The sequence below is a fragment of the Mobula hypostoma genome, chromosome 9 (assembly GCF_963921235.1).
Source record: "Mobula hypostoma chromosome 9, sMobHyp1.1, whole genome shotgun sequence".
NCBI lineage: Eukaryota > Metazoa > Chordata > Chondrichthyes > Myliobatiformes > Myliobatidae > Mobula > Mobula hypostoma.
In genome coordinates this window covers 20,495,959-20,511,291 of record NC_086105.1, presented here as the reverse complement: position 1 = coordinate 20,511,291, position 15,333 = coordinate 20,495,959, and the positions used below count along the sequence as shown (strand labels likewise).

General features: G+C 42.3%; 1 protein-coding gene across 1 annotated transcript in view; it reads left to right on the top strand.

The window, feature by feature from the left end:
- Window positions 1–12,618: 12,618 nt before the first annotated feature.
- The window catches only part of cftr (CF transmembrane conductance regulator), a 152,430-nt gene continuing 149,715 nt past the window's right edge, over window positions 12,619–15,333 (top strand). The window contains exon 1 of the mRNA XM_063057835.1: window positions 12,619–12,724. Within this exon, the coding sequence (XP_062913905.1) occupies window positions 12,672–12,724 (53 nt within the window). The 5' untranslated portion in view covers window positions 12,619–12,671. The remainder of the gene's footprint in view (window positions 12,725–15,333) is intronic.

The following is a 15,333-nucleotide window of genomic DNA, read 5'->3' as shown; positions in this document are numbered from 1 at the left end:
GGTTGTTTTCTTGACACCAATGAGTCAGGGTGATGACTTCTTCTCTGTAGGCTGCCTTGTTAATATTTGAGATTAGGCCAGTCAATGTAGTGTGGTCACCAAATTTAATTAGCAGATTGGAGCTGTGGGTGGCTGATGCACTATCAATTACTCCAAAAGACTGGAAGTCAAGTAAATATTGAAAGGCTTTTATTAACAGTAAAATGTGACCTCGACCATGCTGAGTATCTTCCCTGGACTGAGAGGAGAAGCAGTGGCACAATCGCCTTTATTCAGGGGTCTGTGGGAGGAGCCACAGGGGCAGTCAGCAGAGGGGCGTGTCCAGACAGGTAACTCAGTTACAACATATATATATATATGGTTTACCACAGTGGCGAATCAGAATCAGGTGTCATATCACCGGCATATGTCATGAAATTTTTTAACTTTACGGCAGTAGTACAATGCAATACAGAAGATTAGAGAGAATAAAACTGGATTTCAGTGTACATAATATACTGTATTACTGTATTTACTGTCCGGTCTCAGCTGCTCCCATACCAGATGGAGATACGACTTGTCAGGACAATGAAATTATAATTATGTATTTGATAGTTAAATTAAATAAGCATTGCAAAAAAAGAATAGAAATAGAGAAGTATTGAGGTAGTATTCATGGGTTCAATGTCCATTCAGAAATTGATGGCAAAGGGGAAGAAGCTGTTTCTGAATCATTGAGTATATGCCTTCAGGCTTCTGTACCTCCTCCCTGATGATAGCTATGAGAAGAGGGCATGGGAGAGAAGGCAAGTACAGGGTTCTGAGTTGGATGATCAGCCATGATCGTACTGAATGGCGGTGCAGGCTCGAAGAGCCGAATGGCCTACTCCTGCACCTATTTTCTATGTTTCTATGTTTCTATGTTCTGGGTGATGGGGTGATTGCTCTTATCCTTAAATTTGAGTGCAAGATTCTGACTTCACATGGGTACAAATTTCCCAGCATAGCTCCTGATACCATGGTTTATTGGTTCCTGGAGAGGTGATTGCTGCAGTACATCATCATAAGATTACATAACAAAATCGACATATGACACATAACAGATAAAATTACATAGCTGACAAGCAACAGGGCAGTTGAAGTCATCTTGTTCTGGTGATCTGGAGCTGGTTAAGGTGTGAAGCCAAGCTAAAAATGTGAGTTTGAACTTGAAAATTTCAGCTGACTGGCCTTCCTTTTCTCCTGGGTTCTGCTCTGAGCTGTCTGCTTTTATGGGCTTTAGCTTGGTACAAACCCCGTGTCAGGTTGGTGCCTGACTCCTTCCTTGACGTACAATGCAAAATATTTGCCAAGATTTCCACGGTACCCGGCATTGCATTGTGTATACCCAGCTGCTTGTTCCCTTAGTCTGGCTCATGGAGGTCACCAGTCTGACTTCTCTGCAGCAGGACATATGCATCACTTTGCCCTCTAGAGAGCTGCCACTATCACTGTCCTTTCCCCATACCCTGAGACAAGCCACTTAGATGACAAGAAACTTGGACTTGAACTCCAGAACCCTGAGCTATCCTGTTGCAGCATGCAGACAACACATGGTCTTGTGGTTGGGAGCTGGAGGTTCTGCTCCCTACCATCAATGCCTTCACCGGATGAGTCTTACACCCAACATCTACAAGGTGAAGGTTTTCCACTACCCTGTCCCTGCTGCACAGCGATGTCCTCTGAAAACAAAGCTTCCCACATGGAAGAAGACAGACATCAACAATGAAATTCGCCATCACCTTCAGTACCCAGTTTAACCTTCCACCCAATGATTAAAAGAGTATTTGAAGGTCAAGGTGTCAGACCTCAGCGGTGGCCCAGTAATTGTGAAGTGTTGACTAGAAGACCCACATGAGCATCAGACACAGATGCATCCATGAGGTTCCCAGTTTAGCTTTTGTACTAATTTGTTTTCAATACTTATGGTGTTGAGGGTTGTTGGGAAGAAGACGATGCAAGAGAGAAGCAGAGTGGTTTACATTGCACCAGCTGCATTGAACTGTGCGAATTAACTAACCCTGTGAAGAATCCGTCCAGAATATTTTACAATTTTATTTGTCGAATCTGATTTCTCCTCTATTTTTGTTCTCAGTACGTAAACAGTTGTGGTGGAGGCATTCAGTTATTGCTGCAGGCAGCAATACCGGTGAACACTGAAATGGTTTTGAACACTCTTTGGAAGTAGCGGCTCATTGAAACTAAAATCTAAATGTTTGTTAGCCAACGAGTTGTAAAACAAACCTCCTACTGCACAAAGAAACTAACAACCAGGGCAACTCCTCTATGTCAGAGAGAGATGGGGGGGGGGGTGGGGAATAAAGAATTCTGAACATTTACTGGATTGATTTTAAGTGATTGTCCTTGGGAGAGCATTTTTAAACAGTCTAATAAGTATCCAATCATTGGATTAAAGTTTGTGGAAACATATTTTAGAAAAAGAATCAGATGCTAAAATGGTGTTGGGCTTTAAAAATAGCAGAATGACACCAGTTTGATTGGACAGATTTAAGAAAAATGTCAGTTATTCTTATCATTCCGTTGTGTCACCAGGTACCAGAACCAACAATTGTACCCGTCCGTAGATTGATGCTCAACACATTTTCCTATAAGTTCGTGACTTGAAATTATATCATAGTTTGTCATTTTGAAGTGAGAATTGAATCCACCAAAAAAGCAAAAAAGTTTTCCTTTGATTGCTGTTTTTCCTTCAAAATAATGTGTAGAAGTACAAACTGGATGTAGCATGCCAGTCCAGTCATACCTAGTCTAAGGAAAGTCCTTTTAATAATGGCAAACATTTACTTCTGCTGAAGACATTAACAAGGTGTTCAGGAAAAAAAGAGAAGGAAACTTAAGTCTTTCCATGCAACTTTCAACAGTACTTGTGGAGAAGTGGGGTAGCTGGCTGACCCTGACAATCTCTGATCGTAGTGGGGAGGCAGACCAGTTACCTCATTTATATCCAACATATTGGGTATACGGCATCATATTTTCTCTTAAAACACTCTGGAATAGTGTGACCATAAACGGTGGCCAGAGAGGTTCTTTGTTTGTAACTTTAATCAGAAATGCTTCCCTACTTGACTTGGTTTTTTTTTGATTCTGAAGGATGGTGAGGTGCTTTTTTGCAATTGTCTGATATCTGTGATATCTAGGCTCCAGGTGCACTTTGGAAATGTTCAGTCATTCTGCTAAACAGTGATACAATTAGACCTATTTATTGTCTTTTGATGAATTCTTCATACATATACATTTTGTTTTGCGTCAGAGCAGTAAACCAATGGATAACAAGTTGTGTTCACATATGAAGTACCTTGTAAGCGTGATTTAGAAACATAGAAAACATACAGCACAATACAGGCCCTTTGGCCCACAAAGCTGTGACGAACATGTCCCTATCTTAGAACTACCTAGGCTTTGCCCTCTATTTTTCCAAGCTCCATGTAGCCATCCAGGAGTCTCCTGAAAGACCCTATTGTTTCTGCCTCCACCACCGCCCATTCCGCACACTCACCATTCTCTGCATAAAAAACGTACCCCTGATATCTCCTCTGTACCTGCTCCCCAGCACCTTAAACCTGTGACCTCTCCGGCTAACCATTTCAAACCTAGGGAAAAGCCTCTGACTATCCACACAATCAATGCCTCTTATTATCTTGTACACCTTTATCAAGTCACCTCTCATCCTCCGTCGCTCCAAGGAGAAAAGGCCAAATTCACTCAACCTATTCTCATAAGGCATGCTCCCCAATCCAGGCAACATCCTTGCAAATCTCCTCTGCACCCTTTCTATTATTCCACGTCCTTCCTATAGTGAGGCGACCAGAACTGAGCACAGTACTGCAAGTGGGGTCTGACCAGGGTCCTATATAGCTACAACATTACCTCTCGGCTCTTGAACTCAATCCCATGATTGATGAAGGCCAATGCACCATATGCCTTCTTAACCACACAGTCAACTTGGGTAGCAGCTTTGAGTGTCCTATGGACTCGGACCCCATGATCCCTCTGATCCTCCAAACTGCCAAGAGTCTTACCATTAATACTATATTCTGCCATCATATTTGACCTACCAGAATGAACCACCTCACACTTATCTGGGTTGAACTCCATCTGCCACTTCTCAGCCCAGTTTTGCATCCTAAAAATGTCCCGTTGTAGCCTCTGACAGCCCTCCACACTATCCACAACACACCCAACCTTTGTATCATCAGCATATTTACTAATCCATCTCTCCACTTCCTCATCCAGGTCATTTATAAAAATCACAAAGAGTAGGAGTCCCAGAACAGATCCCTGAGGCACACCACTGGTCACCGGCCTCCATGCAGAATATGACCCGTCTACAACTGCTCTTTGCCTTCTGTGGGCAAGCCAGTTCTGGATCCATAAAGCAATGCCCCCTTAGACCCCATGCCTTCTTACTTTCTCAATAAGCCTTGCATGGGGTACCTTATCAAATGCCTTGCTGAAGTCCAATACACTACATCTACTGCTCTTCCTTCATCAATGTGTTTAGTCACATCCTCAAAAAATTCAATCAGGCTCGTAAGGCATGACCTGCCCTTGACAAAGCCATGCTGACTATTTCTAATCATATTATGCCTCTCCAAATGTTCATAAATCCTGCCTCTCAGGATCTTCTCCATCAACTTACCAACCACTGAAGAAAGACTCACTGGCCTATAATTTCCTGGGCTATCGCTACTCCCTTTCTTGAATAAGGGAGCAACATCCACAAAGCCTGAAGGCTTTGTGTGTCGATGCAAGGAGCATTCGTAACAAGGTGGATGAATTGAATATGCAAATAGTTATTAATGAATATGATATAGTTGGGATCACAGAGACATGGCTCCAGTGTGACCAAGGATGGGAGCTCAACATTCAGGGATATTCAATATTCAGGAGGGATAGACATGAAAGAAAAGGAGGTGGGGTGGCATTGCTGGTTAGAGTGGAGATTAACTCAATAGAAAGGAAGGACATTAGCTGGGAGGATCTGGAATCGATATGGATAGAGCTGTATAATGCTGGTGGGAGTTGTGCACAGGCCACCTAACAGTAGTAGTAAGGTTAGGGATGGCATTAAACAGGAAATTAGAAATGTGTGCAATAAAGGAACAGCAGTTATAATGGGTGACTTCAATCTACATATAGATTGGGTGAACCAAATTGGTAAGGGTGCTGAGGAAGAGGATTTCTTGGAATGTATGGGGGATAGTTTTCTGAACTAACATGTCGAGGAACCAACTAGAGAGCAGGCCATTCTAGACTGTGTATTGAGCAATGAGGAAGGGTTAGTTAGCAATCTTGTCGTGCGAGGCCCCTTGTGAAAGAGTGACCATAATATGGTGGAATTCTTCATTAAGATGGAGAGTGATATAGTTAATTCAGTAACAAAGGTTCTGAACTTAAAGACGGGTAACTTTGAAGGTATGAGACGTGAATTAGCTAAGATAGGCTGACAAATGATACTTAAAGGGTTGACAGTGGATATACAATGGCAAGCATTTAAAGATCGCATGGATGAACTACAACAATTGTTCACTCCAGTTTGGCAAAAGAATAAACCAGGGAAGGTAGTGCACCCGTGGCTGACAAGGTAAATTAGGGATAGTATTAATTCCAAAGAAGAAACATACAAATTAGCCAGAAAAAGCAGCACACCTGAGGCATGGGAGAAATTCAGAGTCCAGCAGAGGAGGACAATTGGTTTAATTAGGAAAGGGAAAAAAGATTATGAGAGAAAGCTGGCAGGGAACATAAAAACTGACTGTAAAAGCTTTTATAGATATGTGAAAAGAATAAGATTGGTTAAGACAAATATAGGTCCCTTATAGGTCAGAAACAGGTGAATTGATCATGGGAAACAAGGACATGGCAGACCAACTGAATAACTATTTTGGTTCTGTCTTCACTAAGGAGGAAATAAATAATCTTCCGGAAATAGTAGGGGACCGAGGGTCTAGTGAGATGGAGGAACTGAGGGAAATACATGTTAGTAGGGAAGTGGTGTTGGGTAAATTGAAGGGATTAAAGGCAGATAAATCCCCAGGGCCAGATGGTCTGCATCCCAGAGTGCTTAAGGAAGTAGCCCAAGAAATCGTGGATGCATTAGTGATAATTTTTCAAAACTCTTTAGATTCTGGACTAGTTCCTGAGGATTGGAGGGTGGCTAATGTAACCCCACTTTTTAAAAAAGGAGGGAGAGAGAAATCGGGGAATTATAGACCGGTTAGCCTAACATCGGTGGTGGGGAAAATGCTAGAGTCAGTTATCAAAGATGTGATAATAGCACATTTGGAAAGTGGGGAAATCATCGGACAAAGTCAGCATGGATTTGTGAAAGGAAAATCATGTCTGACGAATCTCATAGAATTTTTTGAGGATGTAACTGGTAGAGTGGATCGGGGAGAACCAGTGGATGTGGTATATTTGGATTTTCAAAAGGCTTTTGACAAGGTCCCACACAGGAGATTAGTGTGCAATCTTAAAGCACACGGTATTGGGTGTATGGTATTGATGTGGATAGAGAATTAGTTGGCAGACAGGAAGCAAAGAGTGGGAATAAATGGGACCTTTTCAGAATGGCAGGCAGTGACTAGTGGGGTACTGCAAGGCTCAGTGCTGGGACCCCAGTTGTTTACAATATATATTAATGACTTAGACGAGGGAATTAAATGCAGCATCTCCAAGTTTGCAGATGACACAAAGCTGGGCGGCAGTGTTAGCTGTGAGGAGGATGCTAAGAGGATGCAGGGTGACTTGGATAGGTTAGGTGAGTGGGCAAATTCATGGCAGATGCAATTTAATATGGATAAATGTGAGGTTATCCGCTTTGGTGGCAAGAACAGGAAAACAGATTATTATCTGAATGGTGGCCGATTAGGAAAAGGGGAGGTGCAACGAGACCTGGGTGACATTATACACCAGTCATTGAAAGTGGGCATGCAGGTACAGCAGCCGGTGAAAAAGGCAAATGGTATGCTGGCATTCATTGCAAGAGGATTCGAGTACAGGAGCAGGGAGGTACTACTGCAGTTGTACAAGGCCTTGGTGAGACCACACCTGCAGTACTATGTGCAGTTTTGGTCTCCTAATCTGAGGAAAGATTCTTGCCATAGAGGGAGTACAAAGAAGGTTCACCAGGTTGATTCCTGGGATGGCAGAACTTTCATATGATGAAAGACTGGATCGATTAAGCTTATATTCTCTGGAATTTAGAAGATTGAGAGGGGATCTGATTGAAACGTATAAAATTCTAAAGGGATGGGACAGGCTAGATGTGGGAAGATGGTTCCCGATGTTGGGGAAGTCCAGAATGAGGGGTCACAGTTTGAGGATAAAGAGGAAGCCTTTTAGGACCGAGATGAGGAAAAACTTCTTCACACAGAGAGTGGTGAATCTGTGGAATTCTCTGCCACACGAAACAGTTGAGGACAGTTCATTGGCTGTATTTAAAAGGGAGTTAGATATGGCCCTTGTGGCTAAAGGGATCGGCGGGCATGGAGAGAAGGCAGGTACAGGGTTCTGAGTTGGATGATCAGCCATGATCATACTGAATGGTGGTGCAGGCTCGAAGGGCCGAATGGCCTACTCCTGCACCTATTTTCTATGTTTCTATGTTTCTAACCCTCCAATCCCCGGAACCTCTCCCACCCCCATTGATGATGCAAAGATCATTACCAGAGCTCAGCAATCTCCTCCCTCGCTTCCCACAGTAGCCTGTGGTACATCCCATCTGGTCCCGGTGACTTATCCAACTTGATGCTTTCCAAAAGCTCCAGCACATCCTCTTTCTTAATATCTACATTCTCAAGCTTTTCAATTCGCTTCAAGTCATCACTACAATCACCAAGATCCTTTCCCGTAGTGAATACTGAAGCAAAGTATTCATTAAGTACCTCCGCTATTTCCTCCGGTTCCATACACACTTTTGCATTGTCACACTTGTTTGGTCCTATTCTCTCACGTCTCACATCCTCTTGCTCTTCACATAGTTGTAGACTGTCTTGAGGTTTTCCTTAATCCTGTCTGCCAAGTCCTTCTCATGGCCTCTTCTATCTCTCCAAATTTCATTCTTAAGCTCCTTCCTGCTAGCCTTATAATTTTCTAGATTCCTATCATTACCTAGTTTTTTGAACCTTTTGTAAACTTTTTTTTTCTTCTTGACTAGATTTACAACAGCCTTTGTGCACCACAGATCTTGTATCCTACCATCCTTTCCATGTCTCATTGGAACGGACCTACTCAGAACCCCACGCAAATATCCCCTGAACATTTGCCATATTTCTTCCGTACGTTTCCCTGAGAACATCTGCTTCCAATTTATGCTCCCAAGTTCCTGACTGATAGCCTCATAGTTCCCCTTACTCCAATTAAACATTTCGCTAACTTGTCTGTTCCTATCCCTCTCCAATGCTATGGTAAAAGAGATAGAATTGTGATCATTATCTCCAAAATGCTCTCCCACTGAGAGACCTGACACCTGACCAAGTTCATTTCCCAATACAGCCTCTCCTCTTGGAGTGGGGGCTTATATGGGAGGCAGGGTTTGAGGGTCGGCACAACATTGTGGGCCGAAGGGCATGTACTGTGCTGTACTATTCTATGTTCTATGTCCTATGGTCTTGGCATGAATGTTACTTTCCCTTGTCCATGATGGGAATGGGACAAACAGTCAATGAACAGGGTGTGTGGGATCCTTCATGATGTTACAGTCTCTTTTCCAGCACCTTCTCATATGTGTGTCCTTGATGGTGGGTAGGCTGGTGCCAGTGATGCACTGGGCAGTTCAGACTACCTGTCGTAGAGGCTTCCTGTCTACTGCAGTGCTGTTTCCTTACCACGCAGTGATGCAGCCTGTTAGGATGCTCTCCCTACTGCATATCTGTGGAATGACATGAGTATGGATGTGCAACATCCAACTCTCCTCAGAAAGCTGATGCATTGGTGAGCTTTCTTGATCATGTAGGATGTGTTTTGGGACCATGAGAGGTTATGTGAGATGTGCTGTCCGAGGAGTTTGAAACTGACCGCAGTTCCCGCTGCTGTGCTGCCAATGTAAAGGGCAGTGGAAGTTCTCTTGAAGTCGATACCCATCTCCTATGTCTTGTTGTCATCAAGGAAGAGGTTATTTGCCTGGCACCAGGCTTCAAGCTCTTCAACCTCCTCTCTGTAGACCTGGTGATGAGCTCCACCACTGCTGTGTCATTAGCAAATACGATGGATTTTGCATCCTGACTATCCGAGGTCTGTTCATTAGTAAGTTCAACACCCAGTTGCATAGTGGTGTATTTGGACCGAGGAGTAGGAGTTTGTACACTATGGGACAATAATGTTGGTTGCAGAACTGAAATCCAGAAGGAGCATTCTGACGTAAGTGTCCTTGTTTTCTCGGTGACAGATGCTATGGCAGGTGAATTAAAACTGTACACCATGTCTTGTTAAAAAGCTCAGAAACTACTTTCAAACCATTAGAAAAAGAAGCAAGGTGTAAGCAGAGAGATAGGACTGAGGATGGGGCGATTGGAAAACAAGTCAATGAATTGTGTAGTGAGACTGTAAGGAAGGACAGGAAAATGATAGGGAAGAATTATAGTCAGCACATTTAGTTGAAGTGTAACATCAAAGTTCAAAGTATATTTATTATCAAAGTATGTATGTATATTGTGGCGGGTGGCCAAGTGGTTAAGGCGTCAATCTAGGGATCTGAAGGTCGCTAGTTTGAGCCTCAACTGAGGCAGCGTGTTGTGTCCTTGAGCAAGGCACTTAATCACACATTGCTCTGCGAGGATACCGGTGCCAAGCTGTATGGGTCCTAGTGCCCTTCCCTTGGAAAATATCGGTGGCGTGGAGAGGGGAGACTTGCATCATGGGCAGCTGCTGGTCTTCCATACAACCTTGCCCAGGCCTCAGTCATCATCGAAAATCGATGGACAGCTGAAGAAGATGTGTATTAATATGCAACTTTGAGATCCATTTCCTTACAGGCAGCCACAAACCAAAGAAGCTCAACAGAACCCATTTAAAAAGACTATCAAGCAAAATGTGCAAAAAAAAACAAGTTGTGCAAACAATAAAAAGTAAGCAAGTGAAATTCAAAATGAAAGTTCACAAAAGTGAGTTCACAGCCACAAAGCCAGTCACAGACAATCCAGGAGCTCATTAGTTGCAAACCATAGCCTCAGTTCAGCGCAGAGATGCCAAACTTGGGGGCAAAATTGAAAATGGTGATGAATACAGGATGAAGGTATTATGTTTGAATGCAGGTAGTATGCAGAATAAAGTAGACATGGGTGTTATATTTGATATAGGTGAAAGAAGCATTCAAAATCATTAAGGGTATAAGTAAAGTGGATGCCAGCTGCTACTTCAAAATTAATCCATCATTAAGGACACAGGACCACAGGTGGAGTCTGGTTAAGGGGAGATTTCAGACTCGCATCAGGAAGCATTTCTTTACACAGCAAACAACAGGAATTCTGCAGATGCTGGAAATTCAAGCAACACACATCAAAGTTGCTGGTGAATGCAGCAGGCCAGGCAGCATCTATAGGAAGAGGCGCAGTCGACGTTTCAGGCTTTATAGAGCAGCTTGTAGTTGAGCCCACGAGGGGAAAGATAATTCTGGATTGGTTGGGTAATGAAGTAGATTTGATTACAGAGCTTAAGGTAGAGGAAACCTTAGGGAGACAGATCATAATATGATAGAATTCACCCATAGTTTGAGAAGGAGAAGATAAAATCAGATGTATCAGTATTTCAGCGGAGTAAATGGAATTATAGAGGCCTGGGAGAGGAGCTGGCCAAGGCTGATTGGAAGTGAACACTAACAGGGATGACAGCAGAGCAGTAATTGTTGGAGCTTCTGGGAGCAATTTTGACAAGGTGCTATACATGATGCTCCTCAACAAGGTAAGACCACATGGTACTACAGGAAAGATACTAGCATGGATAGAAGGTTGGCTGACTGACAGGAGACAAAGAGTGGGAATAAAGGGGGCCAATTCTGATTGGCTGCTAGCGACTAGTGTTCAGAGTTGGGACCACTTCTTTTTATGCTGTATGTCAATTATTTGAATTACAGAATTGATGGCTTTGTGGTCAAGTTTGCATAGATAGGTGGAGGGGTAGGTATTGTTGAGGAAGCTGGGAGTCTGCCTAAGAACTGAGACAGATTGGGAGAATGGGCAAAGAAGTGGCACATGGAATATAGTGTAGGGAAGTGCATGGTCATACACTTTGGTAAAAGAAATAAAGGTGTTAAGTATTTTCTAAATGGGGAGAAAATTCAAAAATTGGAGGTGCAAAGGATTTTGGGTGTTCTTGTGCAGGGTTCCCTAAAGGTTAACTTGCAGGTTGAGTTAGTGGTAAGGAAGACAAATGTAGTGTTACCATTCCTTTCAAGACAACAAGAATATAAGAGCAAGGACGTGATGATGAGGCTTTCTAAGACATTAACCAGGCCACACATGGAGTATTGTGAGCAGTTCTGGGCCCCTTATCTAAGAAAAGATATGCTGGCATGGGAGAGGGTCCAGACATGAGAATAATTCCCAGAATGAAAGGGTTAACATATGAAGAACACTTGGTGGTTCTGAGTATTTATTTGCTGGAGTTTGGAAGAATGAGGGGGAATTGAATTGAAACCTATCAAATTTTGGAAGTCATAGATAGTGGAAGTTGAGAGGATGTTTCTTATCATGGGGGAATCTAAGACCACAGTGAGCAGCCTCAGAATAGGAAGATGTTCATTTAGAACAGCAATGACTAGTAACTGCTTTAGCCACAGGGTGATGAATCTGTAGAAGTCATCGCCTCAGATGGCTATAGAGGCCAAGTCATTGAGTATATTTAAAGTGGAGGATGATAGGTTCTTGATTAGTCAGGGCATCAAAAATTATGGGGAGAAGACAGGAGAATGGGGTTGAGAGAGATTATAAATCAGTCATGGTGGAATAGCAGAACAGACTAGATGGGCTGACTGGCCAAATTCTGCTCCAACAGCATGTCTTATGGTCATAGATTCATAGTCATAGAGAAGTATAACACAGAAACAGGCCATTCAGCCCATCTAGTCTGTATCGAACAATTATGACAATTTGTCACAAGCTTGTTAAGCAGCGGGTCTGTTGCAAAAATGTAGAATGAAATGCAAGATTAAGATTTCAGAAGTTTTCCGTTTGGTGTCCCCGTCTCACATCAGGATACCAAGCAAGACTGATATCTCCCGGTATTCATGCACACCAACTGAAGGGAAAAGACAAAGCCCAAACTACTTTACCCATTAATAAACCATTTATTGTTATTCATAATTTTTAGAATGCATGTACTAACACAATCTAGTTGCCTGGCCGCCTATATTTGCTCAGCTGTTAATACAACATAACAACTGTTCGCTCATGGCGGTGCATAATTATAGGGAAATGGACAACAATTTGCCCCAATTTAAGTTCTGGCAGAAAAAGTTTTTTTTTTGACTGGGAGAATGCCACTTCTGTGACAAGTCAGTTACTGTCGCTCACTCTCCCTCGCGCGCTCTCTCTCTCTCTCTTTGGGCTGAACAGTGACATCACCAGGCAGAGTTAATAAGGTGGGGTATAGCCAGACTCTGCTCTCAGGTACTCGTATCTCTTCAGCAGGAAACAATGCAGAGATCACCCATAGAAAAAGCCAATGCCTTCTCCAAACTCTTCTTCAGGTAAGATCAAACGTTGCCCGTGCCAACTCTTTTCAGCGCGCACTGTCTTGTTTCCATGGCAAAACAAAACTTTCCAAGGTGAAACTTTTACAGTAGTTCTCATTTAAAAAAAAATTAAACTGCCGGGAGTTCTCTCTCTGAATAGCAGATCAGTTCCTCCGTCACACTCCCGGGCTGCAGTCAGTGAACTGAACATTTTACTCCGTTTTTTATTGTAAATTTCTGGATATCGCGTTTGGCAGATAAAGAAACTCGAAACTTCAGACAAACATTTGTCACAGTTCACTTGTTGGTAACAACTCCTACCAACTACACTGACCTTTCCAAGCTTACTGTTTGCAAATCAGTCCGCAAGGGCTGCCAGGGCTGAAGATTTATTTCACATTACTACCGAGACTTCTCGCTTGTCTTAAGCAGTGTCTTCCCTGAATTCTCCGAAACACAAGCGGAACAATTCTTTTCAAGACCTTGACGACACGGAGGGCAAAAAAAAATCACGAGTTCGTTTCGACATTTATTGTTGTAATAAAAAATGAAGTGTAAAATAATTAGTTTTTTAATCGCTAGATTTACAACTACATTGAGAAGGAATAGAACAAAATTCCTCGTCTGTATATGTGTTACAATTCGTCGCTTGGCACATTTTAAGAGTGAGGTCGTGCGTAGAAATCGTGTACTCGTATGGTTTCAGGTGCAAACATTTATGGGGATGTAAAATCTGTTTATTTTTCAAGAGTGGGTTATTTCTTGTGCCCAAGGTGAAATCAAGATCAAACCTGCAGAGGGTAGCAATTATACAGTTTATATTAGTAGTAGTTCCAAATCTTAACTTATTGACTGCCTTAGAGGGACAATTACTTGTCAGTCCTTTAGTAAGTTGCTGAACAGTGGTGGTAACAATTTTTAAATTGTAAACGTTATGCATGTTTGGGGGATAACCTGGAGTTCCGCCAAGCAAATGGCAGAATCTATTCGAGCTATCACATACTAGAATTTTAATCAATCAAATTCCCCCTTTACTGGGCTAATCTCATTCCCAAACCATGAAACAATGGGATTCAAAATAAATTGCTTTCACTTCGGATGATTTCAATCGGGGAAAAATAACAGTTCCCAATGTATTAAGAAAATAACTTTCCCTACAAAAACTTGAAGCATAACATTGTTAAATAGAGAATTAGACAAGAAGAAAAGAGACAGGAGGCATAAATCGTCCTCAGTTCTATCTTCCTGTCCAATCCTCATAACTGTTCAATAGTCCAAACATCAGTTTTATTTTTAACAACAACCGATCACTGACTATTGATATCCTCCAAGGTAGAGAATTCCAAAGATTTACAATGCTTAGAAAAAAATCCTCCTCCTCTCATTTTGAAGATGGCAAATGATTATTATGCACCTGTGCCCTCTCCTCCATTGGGTCTATACATTTGCCCTACCTATTCTACCAACCTTCCACAAAATTGTAAATGCATCATTCTTATAAAGTGTGGAATGGATAGTCTCCTGCTGCTTAGTCTTTCTTCATAAGGTAACTCCTCATTCTGAGTGAACATTCATTCCATTGTCTCTCCATTCATGTCTTTGTAATTAAATTTGATAAATACCATTCAAAAACTGTAACATCAAATAAGCATTCAGGTGATTGCGAATTAGCATGCACGGTGGATTGACTAAGGGATAGAAACAGAGTTGGATTAAATGAGTCATTTTCATGTTGTCATGCAGCCAATATTATCTAAAACAAAGCTGCCTGCTTGAAACAAGAAAAAATCTGTAGATGCTGGAAATCCGAGCAACACACACCAAAATGCTGGAGGAACTCAGCAGGCCAGGCAGCATCTATGGTAAGGAGTACGTACAGTCAATGTTTCCAGCAGAGACCCTTCATGAGGATGAAACGTCGACTGTACTCTTTTCCATAGATGCTGCCTAGCTTGCTGAGTTTCCCCAGCATTTTGTGGGTGTTGCTTGTTTGATACCTTATCCTGGAAGTAGAACATCTATTCCTTCCGGCACCAATCTACTATGTTGGTACTTTTCATCTTTCCTCATGTTATCGAAACAAGTCATTCAGCCTTTTACATCCATGCTGACTCAGAGATCAATTCTAAACCTCACTAATTTTTCCAGGAACCTATCTCTTCATATTCCCATGAACTCTCCACACACTCTAGCACTTACCTCTGCACCGGGGGCGATGCACAGTGACCAGTTAACCTACCCAGATGCATACCTTTTGGATGTGCAGAAGGCAGGAACGGGAACTTCTGGGGAAAACTCACAGTCACAGGGAGAACTTGCAAACTTCACATCAACAGTTCGGTTCCAGAGGTCAGGACTGAACAGGGTTACTGGTGCTAAGAAGTGGCACCACTGCGTTGCCCTGAACAATTTCCTTTACAACAATGTGCCAGTGTTTCTTTGATATCATCTTGAAATCTGCCGCCTTGATAATGGATAGTGAACATAGCAAGCCATTGCAAATGAACAGAGAAGGTGAATTTAAAGATTAAAAAAAATCAAAACCAATAGTAATATTTGGAGAAAACTTTTCAAAAATGAACTTTCCTGAAATACAAAATGATTTCCCCTACGAATTTTAGCCA